This window comes from Mytilus edulis, chromosome 9 (genome assembly GCF_963676685.1).
Source record: "Mytilus edulis chromosome 9, xbMytEdul2.2, whole genome shotgun sequence".
Lineage (NCBI taxonomy): Eukaryota > Metazoa > Mollusca > Bivalvia > Mytilida > Mytilidae > Mytilus > Mytilus edulis.
In genome coordinates this window covers 9,279,305-9,299,536 of record NC_092352.1, presented here as the reverse complement: position 1 = coordinate 9,299,536, position 20,232 = coordinate 9,279,305, and the positions used below count along the sequence as shown (strand labels likewise).

The 20,232-nt window shown below is 32.3% G+C and overlaps 1 protein-coding gene across 2 annotated transcripts in view; it reads right to left on the bottom strand.

Annotated features, from left to right (window-relative positions):
- Positions 1 to 20,232, bottom strand: part of LOC139489479 (tolloid-like protein 2) — a 44,861-nt gene that overhangs the window by 10,240 nt on the left and 14,389 nt on the right. For both annotated transcript variants that reach the window (XM_071275913.1, XM_071275912.1), the window contains exons 3-9: positions 15,715 to 16,095; positions 14,573 to 14,751; positions 13,416 to 13,649; positions 11,498 to 11,707; positions 10,074 to 10,187; positions 6,538 to 6,683; positions 5,928 to 6,123 (exon numbers count right to left, since the gene is read on the bottom strand). In XM_071275913.1, the coding sequence (XP_071132014.1) occupies positions 5,928 to 6,123; positions 6,538 to 6,683; positions 10,074 to 10,187; positions 11,498 to 11,707; positions 13,416 to 13,649; positions 14,573 to 14,751; positions 15,715 to 16,095 (1,460 nt within the window). The remainder of the gene's footprint in view (positions 1 to 5,927; positions 6,124 to 6,537; positions 6,684 to 10,073; positions 10,188 to 11,497; positions 11,708 to 13,415; positions 13,650 to 14,572; positions 14,752 to 15,714; positions 16,096 to 20,232) is intronic.

The following is a 20,232-nucleotide window of genomic DNA, read 5'->3' as shown; positions in this document are numbered from 1 at the left end:
AGTCAGGAATATGACAGTTCTTATCCATTCGTTTTTGATGTGTTTTGTTATTTGATTTTGCCATGTGATTATGGACTTTCCGAATTGATTTTCCTCTAAGTTCAGTACTTTTGTGATTTTACTTTTTTCATTATAACAAATGGAAAATAAAACATTTTACAACAAAACCTGACAGTTAACTTTTTGATGACGCTATAATACATAGATATAAAAAATGTGCGCGAGAAAAAAACCCACCCAATTATATGCAATTCCGTATTAAAGAATGCTTGCACTTACTGAAAGCAAGCTAAGAGTAATTAAGCTGCTCATAGGAAACGGGTCTTGTATAATTGGTGAAAAAAACCCCGAAAAAATACATAAAAAAAGAGGACTTGCTAACTATATTCTTTAATCCAAAAATGCAAAAGGAAAAAAGTATCCGTATTGGTATAAAAGTACTGATAAACTAGTATTTGATAAAGTAAAATCATAACTAATGCTCCCTGTGTATCTTTCACCTCTGTTTTAGTTCAGCATTCGTTTCGTCTGTAATTTTGAAAATATCACCGGATGCGTACGTGGGCTTGCATGGACTTGAAGTAAAGGTGAAGTACGTTTTCAATGTCGAATGTATTAACTATATTTTTAATAATGTGTCCTTCATAATGATGATAAATTAATTTTTTTCTAATTATTTTTGAATATGAAAGATAAAAAGGTGATAATAATATCAAAATATCGTGCTATTACATAATTATGATAAATTATCCATTTAGTATAACAGTCACGACCTTTAATGCTTCATATATTTAATACCGATAATTCGTAAAAAAAAATCAGGCAGGTTATCTTCAATCAATGCGTTTTGTACATAACATTCCACACATATTATGTTGATATTAGAAAAATATTTTTCAGCGTCTGAGAAATTCGTAAAGCCTGATGAACAGCTTCAGCAATGTTTAACATTCCAATTTTTCTAAAAGCAAACTTTGAATATATGTAGAATTTGTTTTTGTTTTATGTCTAATACTGTTTTTTTGTGTGTGTATGTGTATCATTCTACGTGGTTTATCATAACCTCATCAAAATTAAACAATAATAGTAAACTATAACAAAAGGAACCTTACTGGTAATTTGTTCTGATAATTTTCTGGTTGTAAGTTAAAGATTTTATATCTGGCGATGATAATTGGTAACTTAAAAAACAATGATCATGATACTTTTTGGAAAAACGCAGGAATCAAAAGTCATATAAATCGGCAAGCTTAACCTGTAAAATAAATTGACCCTACATGCCAGGTACTTTACTGTTGCGTTCGTTGTATGTGACACAACTTTTCGGAATGTTGTGTTCTCAGTGCTCGTCATGTTCGTGCTTTACTTGTTCTTTTAAGTTTTTCAATTAACGTGTTGCTGATCGATCTTTTGCAGCAAAAACACACGTCTAATATAAAAAAAAACACAAGTAAAACTGCGAGCTATTGCTCACTGATGATAGCCCCGCCGAAATATTTCGGTAAACTGGAAGTTTTTGAGTGATGTATCCGAAAACGCATCACGTATAGCTGACTAATATAAACCCTGAAACCAAATCTCAGAAATCATTGTCAAGTAGTTCCTGAGAAAATGTGACGAAAATTTTCAACTTGACTATTATGTGTAAAATGATACAAGTGTTCGGTAAACAGGAAATTGTTGAGTGATGTGTCCGTAAATGCATCACACGGTGTAGCTGACTAATATAAACCCTGAAACCAAATTTCAGAAATCCGTGTCAAGTAGTTCATTAGAAAAATGTGACGAAAATTTTCAGCATGACTATTATGTGTAAAATGATACAAGTGTTCGGTTAACTTGAGTTGTTGAGTGATGAATCTGAAAACGCACCAAACGGTATAACTAACTAATATAAACCCCGAAACCAAAGGAGTAGGTTCAGTAAGACCCCTTTTTGGCCCCAAAATATAGCAGTTTTACAAAATTGTGAAAATGTAATCTTTTAGTTATTTTTTGGAAAGTAGAATGCTTCTGCTACATAAATATATGCTGTTTTTGACAATACAATGCACATATATCGGGTACTAGCATCATTAAGTAATGCTAAATTACTGAAATCTTCACAATTTTAGCATTTCATTTTAATTTTAGACGATTTTCGTCTTATATGAAAGTGGTCGCATTCGTGTTCATTCATAATATTGAAATGTAAGTTGTATTTGATGATAACACATAACATATATAAAGGTTGAGGATGGACACAGATGTGGCTACTTTCATTTTTGACAAAAAACAACTGAATAGTGACTTTTTGGGCATATTTGATAGATTTTTTATATTTAAGCTTGAATCGGAGCGTTTTTAAATACTAAATCAGTTTAAATCGTTTACATAAACTAATTGATTCAATTGAAATAGACACTTAAGTGTTTAAAAAATGTCCAAAATCTTGCGTTAGATGAACCTGAAATTTGGGGCCAAAATCGGCCCTTACCGGAACTACTCCTTTCAGAAATCCTTGTCAAGTAGTTCCTGAGAAAAATGCGACGAAAATATTCATGGGACGGACGGACTGTCGGATCGATGGAGTGATGGACAGACAGAGGTAAAACAGTATACCCCCCCTTTTTTCAAAGCGGGGGTATAATAAGCCTGGTATTTTTGAAAAGTTCTTCCGAAGTGTTACACATGACCTCTCAAATTAAAAAAAATCAGAGACTCTAGTCGTGACAGTAAAACAGTCAAGCGAATTATCTGCAGTGTTGAAAAGAGGTTTTCATTTGCAAGAGAGCAGGGCTCAAATGTCCACCATTACATAAAATGATTAAAACAATTTCAAAGCGATACAGCCCAAATAGCCTCAGATATAGTTAACTTTAAGATGGATTTGATTAATTTTTTATGTCTCTTTCGTTTGAATAGCTCCTCATGTATTCCACTATTCAAACAACCTTGAATATCTTGGGATTGAGCAATCCTGATGAAGGTAAATTCAGGAAAGCACTTCGAATGCAACATATTATGTTCATTCATTAAGCATACGTCATTAAACTTTTTATATCATTACAACTACTAAGAGGAGATATAATCCTTAAGCAAAAGTACGTATTACATGAATTATCATTCGCCCAACAATATTTTGTGAGAAATTCAACATAAAGGATCAAAGAATGGTCTTGGAAGTACAAGAGATCAGGAATCAAAAGTAACACACGTGACAATCGAGACTGATTGGACATGATAATCACCAACAAACTTCCTATGATTAGCATCAGTATTATATAAACCATATTATTCTTTTTTCAGGAAGATACCAACTAGAAAACTGCAGACTGAGTAATATATTACAATGTTAACTCGGGTTGCTCTATCATGAATCAATCGTTTCAATGTTCTTTTACTCATTGTATTCATAGCAACATTTTGTCAATACACATCTACTTAAAAGTAAAAAAGTCCCGTTTCAAATTTTATTGAAGTAAATGATCACATTCTACATATTCAGTTATTCATAAACATGCAAAAGAGAAATTTATTGTATGTCAATGCCATGCAATAAAGTTAAACAAAAGATTAATAGTAAAGATTCTTCTTTCCAAAAATCCCATCAATACACTTAGTTTTCGATAAAAAGATCCCATCAATACACTTAGTTTTCGATAAAAAGAACCCATCAATACACTTAGTTTTCGATAAAAAGATCCCATCAATACACTTAGTTTTCGATAAAAACATCCCATCAATACATTTAGTTTTCGATAAAAAGATTTCATCAATACACTTAGTTTTCGATTAAAGATCCCATCAATACACTTAGTTTTCGATAAAAAGATTTTGAAAGTTTTTATGGTGTTATCTTAGATGAATATGTCTAATGTTTTAACAAACAAACTAATAAACGAGAAGAAAAAAACTCTCGTCCTTTTGTAAATCTACAAACTTTGACATTCTCGATTACGAAAAGGTTATCACATATTTCGTTATTAGGAAAACGAAATTACGATTTTTACAATTTTATACTTTTTCTGTAAAAATCTTTTTACATACGAGAATGTCTTTACCAAGTCATGTATATGACAGTTGTTATCCATTCGTTTGACGTGTTTGATTTTTTGATTTTGCCACTTGATAAGAGACTTTCCGTTTTGAATTTACCTCGGAGTTCAGTATTTTAGTGATTTTACTTTTTAAAATATCCTTTTTACGATGAAAAAATATTTCTCTGAAGTTACAGAGTATCAAAATTACACAAATAGGTTTTCAAAGAAAGAAATATACATAAACGTATGTTTTCTTTTGTAAGCAGTCTTCACCAAAAGCTTTAACAGCCTTTCAAGCTAATTTAAAATATACAATAACAGACCAGAGTATATACTTATAGCATGCTTATTGATATTTAAAATTCAAAATCCCAATTCCAATCAAAATAACTGCTATATTTCCAATAATTATAATCTGCTACTTACGAGTGTTAAAAATACAAATGAAACACAAAAAAGTAAATAAACATTGCCACATTGGAAGTTTAATTTAAAACTTTTGATTAAGTGATAATAAAATCTTCAAAAGATTATTGATTCGACTTAAAGTTTCATCTATATCATACTAAAGACTGAAACACATATTAATAAAGAAGTGTTACCATCTCTTTTTGTAAATACGTAAATGGAATGGTTTGCAGATTTTATCGCTCAAAATGATTGGTTAAAAAAACTAAATTTAAATCAAAGACCGACATTTGTTCATTTTGGTTTCCAAAACTTGTGTTCCTTAGCTGAAACCGGGGTAACGTTATTCAAATGACCAATGGTATATGTATTTAATGTATATAATAGACAAATGACGTTCTAATCATTAGCCTCATACCTGACTACTATAGCAAACAACATGCGTACTAAATTACAAGAACGGTATACAATAAAAATTATAGCAGACGACACGTGCGGTGTATGTCCTATTTTAAAGCCCTGGTATTCGATTGGTTATAACTGAAGACGATACTCATCTAAATCATACTAAATAATAAGCCTGGTATCTGTTGGCTGATGATAGTAGTCTTGCATTATCCTTGTTCAAAACAATCTTTTGTCCTTATTTTTAACATGTTTACTTATTATGTCTGTTTGTTTTGTTCAAATGTTGTCAATATCATGGAATTTTATGCGACTTAAAGTACAAGTGAGAGGTTTTGCTAGCTACAAAACCAGGTTTAATCCACCAGGTATATGAGCTTTTGATTTTGCCATTTTTAATTTTCGATTTGAAATTACCTGAGAAATCGGTATTTTTTTTTTCACTTTTTGCATTCTGGCACAACTTCCTTTTTGTGTCAGTTAGGCCTGGCGTAATACAATTCGCATGATCATTTTAGCGCCGAACAGAACTGAATAAATGATCATGTTCAACTTATATATACTATGTATATTTCGATCGGATTGTTCCTTAGCTGTTGATTCAGGATATGAATCATTAAGATTTTGATTATTAATGTAATATGTTTAGTTAAATTGCATTTTGCAAGAACTTTAGAATATTTTCAAAAAATTGTGCCTGTATAAAATGCCACGTACCAAGTGACAAGCATAATGACTGATGGCTGATGGCAGAAGAAAACACATGTGTTTGACCAACTGAATTACAAACCTGGTATCTGATGACGTTTACGAGTAAAACATAAAATTGTATAACTAACGTATTGGTAATCTATTAATACATTTTCGAAAATAGGCAAAATTGACCTTATATGCAATTGGTTATAATTTAAAGAACCATTTTACCAAATTAAACTCCGTTCACGTGTTTTGTAACTTATCTGTTCTTGGCTTTCAAATATTTGAATGTTCCCTACGAAGGTTAATCAAGTAAATACAGTCGAACTCATAAAATTTATGAAGTTTTATTTTTACTTTTTAATTGTTTATATACCAATATATCTTGTTTCTCACCTTTAACGAACGACGCAGCAAAGCCAGCCTTTTGTACGGAACCATCAGACACAAATTTAACGTAAAGTTTATTTCCTGAAGATTTGATATCCTCCGGTATTTTGTAACCACAGTAACGTCCGATTTCTGGAGAGTTTTCGTCATGTCCATCACGGATCTCAAGGTAATCATATACACATTTGTCATGTGTTTCTATCTGAAAACAATAAAAGACTCATATATAAAAGATCATAATAAGTAAGGTAGCAGTATACATTTTTGTCTTGCAATTTACCTACTATTATACCCCTTTATTAACATCAAGAAAAGATGAAAACCCGTAAAACAAGCTGAGATGTTTCCTTTCTCTAAATGAAAAAGATGTCGACACAGGTTTAGCTTTAATTTATCTTTTTTTTTCAATTCTTTCTTTCTTTTGTTTGTAATATTATAATTCATTTGTTATTTATGAAAATCGTCCCTCAAAGTAAGGTTGTTTATAATTAAAACGACTAATAATAATCGTTTAGTGGTTCTGTCGTTGTGATGTTGCCTCATTGATGTAACCTCTTAATTACTTTTAGCTTGAAAGATAAACATCGAGAAAACAAAATAAATTCTATAGGCTTACTTCAAAAGATTGGAACTTTAGTGCTACAGAGAAACCGTCTTCTGTTGTGATTTTCCACACACATTCTTTGTTTGGTTTATAATCATCGGGATAGTTAGGACTAGTTAGCGTTCCTCGGTCTTTCAGTATCTCTCCACCGCATATAGCTTAAAATAAAACCCAAATATTAGATACTAACCATTTTACAATTCAATGGTAATTCGTATTCGAATGCACGCCTGCCAACATTGTAAAACACTCATGGGGGTTTAATGTGAAAGACGGCTCTTAAAGGGGATTTTAAATTTAATTTTTTGCTTTTTCATACTTTTACAATGGTAAAATCCTGGTTACATTGATAATTTGTTGTAAAATTGAAGATACAATTGTTCTTTCAAAATTTCAATTTGGGAGCATTCAAGAGGGGAACTCTACCGCATATAGTGATAGTTGGCATGCATGAACATGATTTATAACATACATTTTACCAATTCTCAGTGATTCATTTATAACTCAAAATTTTCTGATGCAATATTAAACCTAGACGAATCTGGCATTAGATTTTATAGTTAGCCACTGCATTGAAGACAGTGCAATCCCAATCGGAAGAAAAATATGTGTGTTTTTTTTTTGCATTGTCGTTTTTTGCGCTGCAGGGTTTCTATTGTTTCGTTGTTTTCCTCTAATAGTTGATGTGTTTCACTCGGTTTAAGTTTGTAACCCGGATTTGTTTTCTCTTAATCGATTTATGAATTTCGAACAGCGGTATACTGCTGTTGCCTTCATTTACCTCTAATTCCTTTTGGGATTTATTTCAGTTTTGGAACTATAATGTTTGATGCTTCACCAAACTGTTCGAGAAACGTAAAGTCTTGCGTTGTAAACATTCCCGTATATCATGTTTAGTACTGTAGTTCAATCTTTAACAATGAAAGCAAAGTTGAGACTGGTGTTTAAACTGACCACAGGGTAGTCATGCATTATCCTTTAGTTCCCATGAAAGAGTAAAAAAACTAATACAATACTAGCTGTGATGAATGATCCAGAGGTAATCACAACTCCCTGATCAACGTTTTATCAAACCACAAACTCTGCTTAACCATTTTATCAAACCAGAACTCTGTATCAACCAGTTTATCATACAATAGAAAGTGGGAAAGGTTGTACAATTGATAGAAGGCATAATAAATATTCCATTATTTTGATGAGTTTTACTGTACATAAAATACCTAGAGGCACTCCAAAGCAGTACGACGCTTTACTTAACAGGATAGCAACTTAATCTTTACATAATGATGTATGTTTCATTAGTTACTAATTACAGCAACAGATTTATATCTTGATATACATTTAATGAGTTAGTTTTTTTAAACACTTGTTCCATCAGGAATTCTATTTTCACCGGTAAAATAGTTATGGATACATGTTAAGTTCATTATTTGATAATCAATACAAGTAAACACCCCAATATAACTCCTTAATAACAGTTCCTTATAACTAAGAAACACTAATGAAGTTTAATTCAAAACTGAAAAAAAAGCTTGGTCTTTTTTTCCAATAAAAGTGTAAGTATGATAGGAATTAATATTCAATAGTTCAAAACCATTTGATAAACATTCAATTTTAAGTAGCGATATTGTTGATAAGTTTCATTTTCATCATATACTATATGAGAACGAAGTCAGATACCAAAATAATAAAAAGTCCTCTAAATAAAGGCAATAGTACAGGTAGCACGGTGGTATTTACATTCCAGAATTTAAGTTGCTCTTTTGTGTACCCTACTTAGGTCAATATATCTGAATATTGCGATTGGACAAACTACACTATCAACTGAACATACTTTCCCAAACTGCCCTAGGGATGAATCAGGTGTAGAAAAGTATAAAATAATTTTACATACAGGTGAAATGAATATATGAGATTTTTTTTGAATTTTGTATTCACTGCATGATAAAAGACCTAAAAGCACTAACATCCTTAGGTTTTTAAAAATATCAAAAATATTAAACGGTCATGATACATATTCAAATTTATTTCTGATAAGTATAAGGAAAGTACTTCAGTTAACTGTGTATGTAGAATTTTTGGAAGTGCTAGGAAGTGGTGAAAATCCTTAAAAGGCTATCACTATCCCTTATGGGCCAGGAAATACTACCCTGTCAACTATACAGATGTTCAATTGTCATAAATAGATTTGACTGAAATAAATCCGGTTACAAACCAAAACTGAGGGAAAAACATCAAACAGAAAAAAAAAACTGAAGGAACCCTTAAAATAAGAACACGAAAATTTATATAGAAAAAAAAACAGGAAATAAATACAAAAGATGCATGACAAATGGAACAAAAAATCAAGTATCAGCGCAGAATCTTGAAGAAAATAGAAACATACTACGTGCGTATACAACATACTAATTTTAAAAGAATAAACAACTTTTGATCTTTTAGTCTCCATAAATGAGTTCCAATCACACATGTATTTTTGTTTAATATTGTATGGTCTTATTCAACAATGGTCAATGGAAAGACCTATAGCATTCTCATTTGCCTCATTTATTCTATAACACGTTTATCTAGGTTACCAAATCATGCTTTATTACATAATGCAAGATTTATCATGGAAACACCTGTGATATTTTTCGTAAAATTAAGTTTTCGTGTTTAGATATCTTTCAGACATGTTGGTAGTCTACTTATGAAGTTTATTCATATTAAAATCTTTATTCAAAAGTAAAGATCAAAAAAGTTATATCACCTCTAGTTTTGTGGTGGGGTTCGTGTTGCTTATTCTTTAGTTTTTCTATGTTGTGTCATGTGTACTATTGTTTGTCTGTTTGTCTTTTTCATTTTTAGCCATGGCGTTATCAGTTTATTTTCGATTTATGAGTTTGACTGTCCCACTGGCATCGTTCGTCCCTCTTTCATAATGAACAATGTCATCTTATACAACATTTAATCTTTAATCTTTATTTTAGAAGCTACTCATTCAAAGGGATATTTATTTCAACTTTATTAAAAGAGGGACGAAAGATACCAAAGGGTAAACAACACGAACCCCACCAAAAACTAGGGGTGATCTCAGGTGCTCCGGAAGGGTAAGCAGATCCTGCTCCACATGCGGCACCCGTCGTGTTGCTTATGTGATAACAAATCCGGTAAATAGTCTAATTCGGTAGGTCACATTCAGGAAAGGGAAGGGGATTGTAGTTATGACATATCCGATATCATGTGTGATACGGTTATTCCATAACGGTCAACCAACTCGTGATGGCGTCCGTAAAATTTACGAAGGGATGATTTCAACTTCACCATTTGGAACTCTTGGTTTAATAGCTTCCTTGTGAGCAGCAACCCTCTATCAAGAAAATCATGATAGGAAATGCAAGCACGGGAATATCGTATCAATTGGGAGATATATACCCCGTATGCAGGTGCTGCTGGAATGTTGCTACTTAGAAATGGAAAGTTCACAATTGGAAAGCTGAAATCATCTCTTTTGTCGTAAAGTTTTGTTTTCAACCGACCCTCATTGTCAATTTCTATTAACTTGATACCTTCGTACTGTGCATTGAATCCTTTCCCGACTCCTTTACTTGATCTGAACTCCAACCATAGACGACTGTCTGTTGATATCAGTGTGGATGGTGGCACACTTCCACAGTACCGTCCTGCAAAATTGAACATCAATGAAACAGTATTGAAGATATATCAAAACTAACTAAAAAATTAAAAAATTTATTCTGAAAAATCCTATAAAATCATTAACATTCCTAAAGGGATACCAGAAAGGAATAAATTGTCTTTAAAGGGATTTTTTATTTAACATTTTTGAAGGTTACAAAATAGACTGAAATAGTGGGATTGTAAGGATTTCCGAGAAAAGACAAAATTAAGATAGAAGACAACCACTCCCCTTCCCTCTAAAAACACCACTCAACCAAGTTGTTTGATACACAAATCACACAAAACTTTACAATGCAAACTTCAACAAAATTCGTCAAAAGAGATTTTTGGAATTATATTTTTGTACTCATATTCCTTGCCAAAAAAAGAGAGGAAATTTAGTAGTTTTATGCTGTTGTGTATTTTAGTTAACTAAACATCTTTTAAGGAACACGATCTCCTTAATATCAGGAGTCATGGCAAGTGTTCCTGTAGTAATTAGAGGGAGAAATGAATCACACGTTATGGATTACAACTATGATAAAAAATATTTTCTCCTGCATGAAAATGTTGCAGTTTCATACATTTTTGCCATACCATAGCTTCTAGCAATAAATGTGTATATATAAACGTCATCATAGATAATAGAATTGAAATTTTGTATTTGCGAAAGACGCGCGTTTCGTCTACAAAAGAATCATCAGTGACGCTAGAATAAAAAAAAGTTTAAAGGCCAAATAAAGTACGAAATTGAAAAACATTGAAGACCAAAAATTCCTAACAGTTTTGACAAATACAGCTAAGGTAATCTATGCCTGATGCAGATAACCCTTAGTATTTCAAAAATGTTGTTTTGTAAACAATTTATAAGTATGCACATATCAATGATAATTCATGTCAACACAGTATACCCTCGTGTAGTAGTAGCATCAACCCGCTGGTTTATAAATAAAGTCATTACGACAATTGGATTGTGCTGTATAAACTGATAAATCTCTTCTGCAACTTTTATCAATACATCTATCTTTTTTTCAGTTTATATCAGTACTTAGTATTTACCAAATAATTATTATTCTAGGATTTTTCAAAAATATTTCTGTGTAAGCTGTCTGTATTTCAATTTTCCTCTTCATTTTTTTTACTGATAATAGACATACATATTTTACGAGAAAATTGCTGAAAAGTCATACGAAGCAATCTATGTGAAATCGTTATCAGAATCAGCTTTCGGTTTTTCACGAGTATTTATATTACCCATAAGGCAGTTAAATGATTATTACAATTATTGTTGTTCCTCTTTTACGACTTTATTTACCTAAGATTTCTGATTTCACATAATAACCGTCCCTGACTTCCAAGTAATCTGTTTCACATGATGATGTTTCTGGTATGTCTAAGGCAGTAATATTCAGGATGATTTTTTCACCATGTGTCGCTGAGATCCTCCATTGACAAATTTCCTCTTTACCATTGGATGGTGTATGGGAAAACTCATCTATGGATTCTTGAAGGGTTCTACCACACCCTAAAAATATAAAGCAGTAATATCAGTTTTTCCTGAAACTAACACAAGATTTATGTTGTTCCTTATCTTCTTTCAAATGATTATTCAAAGCTAACCCATGTATCTTACAGAACTCCCCATCCGAGTCAATATTTCTGTTTATTATACCTTACATATATTTTAAACAATTCTATTGGGTGAAACGTTATCACGTGACATGGAATAATTCAGTTGTTTTTCATTCAATTGCAAGGAAGGACGAATAACCCTAAAAATTTGCACCAGCGGTGAATAACCCTATTATTCACCGGTGAATAACCTTTTCAGTTTGTTGATTTGTACTTGAGTTACCTCCCATGAAAATGACGTCACAGACGTAAATAAACAAAATGGCAGCGTGCACGTTACACTGGAAGCCCACCGAGAGAAATGGAAATAAGGCAGTGGTCATGAAAAGAGTGCCAGCAGCCGTGTCTCTTATAAACGGTCCTTTTCAGGGCCATCAATATTTTACAAAAAGATTCTACCTTTGTTGTACATTCGAGAAATTCTAGAACACAAAGCCGTAAAGGTATTTTCAGCTTGTGTGTTTGTGTTGACTGTTGTGTAAAGTCTAAAGAAGTGTTCGAAAGGCCTTTCCAATGTTAGTTCGGTATAATAAAGCAATTGTGGCCCCTTAGAGTCGATGAATATCCAAAATTGTCAACCCTTAAAAGTTATTTCACTTCGGGCTGCGCCCTCAATGAAATAACCTTCTCATGTTGACAATTTTGGATATTCACCTCTTCAACGGGCCATAATTGTATAATATATATAACATGCAAGGAATAGCATCAATAACGTAGACCAAATATGTAAAACAATAAAAAAAAAGTACAAGTCGGTGTTTAAAAATCATAAGTCGAACAAAAACATGTGATAGAAATAATAAAAAAAAGGTTTATATTTGCTTAACCCCTTTCTTCATTTATGATATGTCAGTATAAAGAAAAGGCAAAATAAAGTTGACAAATACAATGTAGGTAGCAAATATCGAAATTTAAAAGATTGATTACAGGTAAGACTAACTTTATTCTACGACAGAAGAGAAAAAGGTTACTATGTTACAGTTGAAAATGGAGATAATCACATTTCTAATATTGCACAATGTCATTTTACACATAATTGTATCAGTCTCCCATCCGATGGTTTAAGTACGCATAAACTATTATCCTACAAGTGTGTCATATAAATGACTTAATAATAGTAATAGTAGCTTGAATAATAGAGTTCTAATGAAGACAAATAGCTATAAATTATGAAGGGTACCAGGTGTGTTTTATCATAATATCCATGTAATTACGGAAGTGCATGGCGCAGTCTGGTGATAATGTGTATTGTCTGGCATATAAACAATTGCACTTTCTTGTGTTAATGAATGAACTATATGATAAATGGGATGCTAGTTGTAGGAAATAGCAGCCATTACTGATGAATGATTGATTTGTACATTTCTATGTTCTGATAACACTACAAGGAAATAGTTCTGTTCTTGTTGCAAAGATTATCTGCTTATCAAATGATAGCGCCACTGACATAAACAAAAAGTTATTTATAACATTTATAACTAAAACGAGAACATGTACTACAACTTATTGTTGCCTTTGATTAGAAGGAAATCGTAGGAAATAAAAAGATGCAATACAAAAAACTTAGCGATGATATTTTAACTTTTCATATAAAAACCTACTTGGACATCTGTAGAGTGCGTTGGCTTGAGCGATATCTCCTGTACTCAGTTTTACTCGTTGTCCTATCGTTGGTCTGATTATCATTTCCTGTTTTTTACGAGGTAGTATGGTATCCACGTATGTAGCACGCGCAAAGGTATTTCGAGCATAGTGCATAATACTACCATAGTCATACTCCATTCCAAGGGAGTTAACCTCACTCTCAGGTTGTTTGTCAAAATTGTACTCTTGTCCTAATAAAAAGCGAAAAATATACAAATTTTATAATGATATTCGAAAAGACTATATACAACTTTTCATATTTTTGATGAACTTTGAATTTTCAAATTAATTGGTCACAAGCATCACTGTAGAAACATTGATTGTCGAAGTGTGTATCTAGTGCAGAAAAATTGGTACGTTATTGTAATTTTTTGGCATGCCATATTCTATTTGTTAGTTTCACCAAATTATTTCTTAGTTCTTTGCACCCTGTTCGTCAATCCCTACATAACATAACCTCATCTCAACAGCAACCTTTGAAACATATACGTTTTGTTTTTTCTTGTAACCATTTGATTTGCGTTGATAATCAATCTATTGCAGCTGCTTTTATCAAACAGAAGGAACGTTTTACTGTAAAGAATGTATTAAGCTGCAAAAACTGTTGCACAATATCTGTCAGAGTCAAGGAGTACACATGGAAAATCATAGACAAAACAACATACTGAGATACAATTTATTTTACAGCATGTTTTCTGATGAATAATTACCTAAACATATCATCTAGGAACAGTGTTATCCTACATTTTTATATGAAACAAAAAAGTTATCTTTATCTGATAGGCGTTAATTCAACATTTTCTTTAGAAAAAGAAACCTTGAAATGCAAAAATAAAAACAAAACAGAGATAAGATTAACAAAACTATCAAATTGCTATAAACATTTCACCATTTTTTGTTTTAAATGCAACTCGTCATTTTATGAAAGCATATTTACCAAACCCTATTTCATCAGCTAAATCGCTATAACTTAGTAATAGTTTGGAATAATTTGAATTAAAAATCTTCACAAGTTGCCTATATGTGCGTCGGTTGGTTTCTGGTGTGTAGTTGTCTCAAAGACATTTATACCACATCTTCTTATTTTCATATTAAAGTACAATCTCGTACTTACCGGGCATAATATTTTTGGTAATAATTTCCACGTGGTCATCTCTGTCAGGCCTAGTGTGCTCATGCCAGAATCCAATAACATGTCCTAATTCATGAACTACTATTCCAAACTTATCACAGTTTTTACCTATAGAAATGGCTTGTTCTCCATTGCCTCTCTTACCAACAAAAGAGCAACACCTTGTAATAACAACAACAACTATTTAAAAAATACTCTTACTGCTATAAGAAAACATCTATAAGGTTTAATTCATATCAGGTGTAGAATTTCAACGAAACCATTTTGTTCTAGATTTGGGAAGAGGTTTTTGTACGAGGGAAGCACAGATGACTGGATGTTTTGACCCAAAAAGTTGAAATTAACCTACTTATTTGTAAAATAAGATAAAGTGCATACGGATCTTGTATAGAGTGAGATCCAACTAGAAACATCATTGTTAATATAATGGAATTTGATGCGACTGTCATACAAGTGAGAGGTTTAGCAAGCTTTAAAACCAGTTTTACTCCACCATTTTTTAACAAACAAAAATGCCTGTATCAATTCAGAAATAGGTCAGCCATGGCGATAGCAGTATATTTTCGACTTATGAATTTGAATGCCCCTTTGGTATCTTTCGCCTCTCTTTTAAATTACACACCCTATGTCGACTTTAATGATTGGTTACGATTAAGTTTCAAGAAGCAGCTTACAGTTCTCTTCTTCAATGAAAAATATTTGTCTAAAATCTGTTTAGACGTGTTAGTATGAGTTATAGTCTTGTAATACTATGATACTTTATCATTTCCTCTCTAGTAGCACCATTTATATATCTAATAGATATTAGGTTATATTAAACTGATTTGTAATTGTACAAATATCGGAATCTGTTCGATGAAAGTAAAAACAAACGTTTAAACACCCTGAGCCGGTGTTCGCTTTTGTGCTTTAGTATGTTGATATCAAATTAACAGTAAACCATATTTTGTTGATACAACTAATTTAATTCACATCCATCGGTAGTTGTATACATTTAAATATAGCCTTTCAGCCTCAAAACAAGTATTAAATTTCAATATTTTTCTTTATCATGGTTTTACTTGTGTTTTTAGTCTTGTTATCAAATTGCAGAAGATATTAGTAAGATAACAACCTATACATACCCACAGGGTTTCTCTGTAAACACAATATAATTGGTATGTTCTGGTTGTTTTTCTATGAAAGACAAGCATGTGTAATTTTCCCAATGTCTCATGGCTAATTTAAACAAGGCTTTATGTTGACCACTAAAGTTTGTTTCAATTTCATATGGAATGATTCCGAAGTCCCAAAGTCTTTCAGGTCTCGCTGTGGCCGCTCGGCGTATCCGTGATGACAACAAAGACCTGCGTACCCGTGTTGTTGAGTTGGAGTCTGAAGTATCAGTTATATTTACATTATTAAACAAGTGTTGCTTTATATGCTTTCTCCTCTGTTTTCGTTGTTTTTTTGTTCTTCGTTTCTTTTGATGATTTTTCTTCATAGATTTCCTGCATAATTTATTCCTATAAAAACAGAAATCAACATTTAGTTGAGGGACGTTTTTTAATTATACCGAGACAAAAGAGGACCATCGAATGCAGTTTTATTTTATTTCATCGAATATGTACTTCATATGCAATCTTATAAGTGGTCGAAGATTAAGAAAAAAATGAAAATGTATGTATTGTAAGACCAGCGTAAAATAAAAAAATTAAAAAGGCGACCAAACAAAATAGCTATAGCGGAATAAAACGCTACAGATACCAAAGGTATCAAATATGCCCGAGAGAACTGAAAACCTCAATGAATACAGAGACATATTATATGTTTCTGATCAATGGTAGAGTTGTTTTCAAAGTAAAACAAAATGGATTAAAATAATTAGTTTTGTGAAGCATCTGTACTAAGCATGATGTGTCAAATCATTACTAGATATACTTCTTCCCATCTGTGATAGAATCTCAACAGACGACAAATGTTAGGAATTCACATTAAGTCTTCTTCACTGAAAACCCATTAACTGTATATCTCTAAAATTCCGTCTGTCCCAAAACAGCACCATAATCTGTTTGTATTGTTTTAATCAATCAAATCCGTAAACATCTATATCCGCGACTGCTTTAACAATTTTGTTTATGTGAGTGATAGATGAAAATGATTTCGTGGTTATTGCTTTTGTGTTAGTATGTTAATTGTTCGGTCTGGCTATTTAAAGCCGACATTCCAGTAAGCGTGAACAGATATTGCTTTGATTGGAGTTTTCTTTATGACCATCAATTAGTACTGTATCGATGATTATCATCCATTATACGTTTATTGTTTTTGTTGTGTCAATAATCTAAACACAAACCTACTTGAACGTTAATTATCAATACAGAATTATAGTATAGGTTACTAGGAAAATAAAAGGTTTGAAAAAAATGTCTTGTATTCGATTGATTAACTATTTTGTCAATCAGAAGAATTGTTTTTGTCTTTGCCAAAGATGGCACTAGTGAATTAATCGGAAACAACCGAAATAGGGCATTTGATAAAATTGACCTTACTGTGTGGTTAACACAATGTTAAATAAAGCGTCATACTCGACGCACAGTTATCCATACGGACATTTAGAAATTATAGATAAGATGATAAATATAAATATACTTGACCCGTAAAAGTATGTTTCAAAATAAACCATATTAACAGAGCACACAATAGGATTACTTCAGGAATAGACCTAGATAATAATAATAAAACACGCGACGACTGAACAAGTAATATCCATTGATTGAGTATGAGTACAAAAAAAAAAAATACTCGAAAGTTTTATGACTTCAAGGTCAGCGACGTCAGAAGCCGATAAAAGCTACATCCTCGAGTTAGACATCCCCGAATCCGATTGAACCTCAACTTTTACTTACCATTACCGACGCGAGGAGTACCCACAAGTAGAACAGAGTAGGATTATCCTAATATGGTTATAATGGCTTTCCTTTTGCTCTGTCTTTCGTTTTCTGTGCGGTGTGGTGTTTTGAGACGATAATCCGTTTTTTTGGTCCATGGTTTTGTCTGATATTCTATGACCTATGATTTTTGTTGACCTTTTGTTATCTTCGGTCATCAATAAGATAAGTAACCAGGTGCTCCGCAGGGTGCAGCTTTATACGACCCCAGTGGATGAACTTTGAACAGTTGGGACAGATTTTGTCACAATATTCAAGCTTGATACTGTCTGAATTTGGATCGTGATCAACTTTTTGACATAATATAGCTTTTTGTCACAAAATTAATGTGGTCAAAGATCTAACAAATCTATTGCACAAAACTGTGCAATTGAAGATTTCTTCTTAAAACTTCTCAAAATTTGGAATTTTGAAAAAAAAAGGAATCCCTTAAAAAAAAAGGTTAACACCCCCCACCCCCCCACCAACTTTTTGAAACCCGCTTAGAGCAATAACCCTGAAACTCAATCCCATGCTTTCCTTTGTAGTATTGAACCTTGTAGTGCAATTTCAGAGAGATCCATACACTTAAACACAAGTTATTGTCTTGATTGTTTGGAAACTAGAAACATGCTTCTTTATGGCCCTTTTTGGCCCCTAATTCCTACATATTTTCGGCAATTAACCCCAAACTTAATCCCAGCCTCCCTTTTGTTATATGGTACATTGTGGTACAATTTCAGAGAGATCCATACAATTACACACGAGTTATTGTCTGGAAACTACAAAAATGCTTGTTTTGGTCCCTTTTTGGCCCTTAATTCCCAAACTTTGGCCCAATAACACCTAAAATGAATCCAAACCTTCTACTTGTGGTTTTAAACATTGCGGTATAATTTCAGAGCAATTGAAATACTTGTACACAAGTTATTATCCTGAAACTAGAAAAATGCATGTTTTTGGCCCCTAATTCCCAAACGGTTGGGACCATCATCCCCAAAATCGATCCCAACCTTCCCTTTGTGGTTTTAAACCTTCCGAAAAAAAAAAATCATAAAGATCTATTCACTTATACTAAAGTTATTATCCGGAAACCAATGTGTAGGACGACAAAGACAACGACATCATACCATTATACGATCCCAAAAAAATTTTGGGGTCGTATAATAAAAAAGACAATGGACAGTAAAATGTGTACAATACAAAGTCTTAAAGCACTGAGAAAATATACGTGCGCAACTGAATGGATTTAAGAATTAACTTAGTATCCATTGATGTACCAAATAGATAAACTGATAAGTAAATTAAACAGAAAACTAACATGGTTATTTCCGTTCTAAATAGCTGGCAATGCATCGGAAGTACAAGATAAACCTTCTTATCTAAAGACAGATTTTAGAATATAAAACAAATTTAATGACCCTTTCAGAGGTAAGGGAAAATAAAATTTTGAAAGTAATTTGTGGGAATTTTATCATGGTGTATACCTGCATGTATCTATAAAGCAAATGTGTCTCTATTGAGAAAACTAAGCTATTACACGATGTATCTTAATTATCTTCATAATTCAGAGGTAACACATACAGTACAATACAGCGAAATCATACCCAAATAGAGATATGTCATGTTCAGGAGAAGTTCGAATTCTAATTTCAAGGTCAGACGAATACTGTCGGACAGACACTTGCACCTAATGATCATTCTATAGCTCAAATATTGTTAAGCAATGCACCATGAAAATGAGGTCAAGGTCAGATGAAAGTTATGAGACGCATCTGTACGTCCTGTACATAGGTCTAAACACTAAATGTATTTGCCTTATTTATTAATATAGTATCTGTGATATGGCATAGATATTTTTGAAAAGGATGTCCACATCTGCTAGCTTCAGAATTCTGAAATGTTAAGCTAAGTACAACATTTTGTACAAGTAACTAGCGTCAATGTCACCGGTTAAGAATCCGCGTGTCTTATCCTACGACATTCGCAGCAGGCGAGTAGAAAATAACCCGACAGAAGCAGACTTACAACTCTCTTGTGATACAACAAGTTCATAATTATATATTCGATAGGTATATGAGTATGTATTGTTACAGTGTTTGTCATGTAATGTAAAGGATATATAGATGATATCAGAACGAGGCTCTGTAATATCGGTTACATCTCCTACCACTTACATAGAATAAACACGTGACGTCTATCTGTATTCATCAGAATGGAATCACCTGCGACAGTGTTATATTTGAGAAGCAAACAGATGCACTAAAGTTCAAATGAGCAATTGCCAAAATAAATTTATTTATTCAAGATTTTGATAATATGTTGGTGGCCAATTGACGTCATATCTTCAACGACTAAATTCGTAAGACATTCCATTTGTTAATAATCTAACTACCGAACTCCAGATCACCCTGGCACTGTGAATCCATTTTCACCAGCGTAACGGATGTTGCACTTTAATAATTCTTTACGCAGATTAAATGTATGAAATCATCAGTTTGCGTAATTGTAAAAAATCCGTTACATTATTTAATATACCTGAGTAATAATAAACGTTAATAATTTATCATGACATGGTTAGTCAGCTGGTAAATAAACAAACTGTTCTTTTCATTAATATATTTCAATTCTTTATTTCAGATTTTTGTCTCTTAAGAAAGCATATACTTTCTACTATTGCTATTGAGCAACGTTGAACACAAATTATTATATAACTTTTAAGTAAAATAACAAACA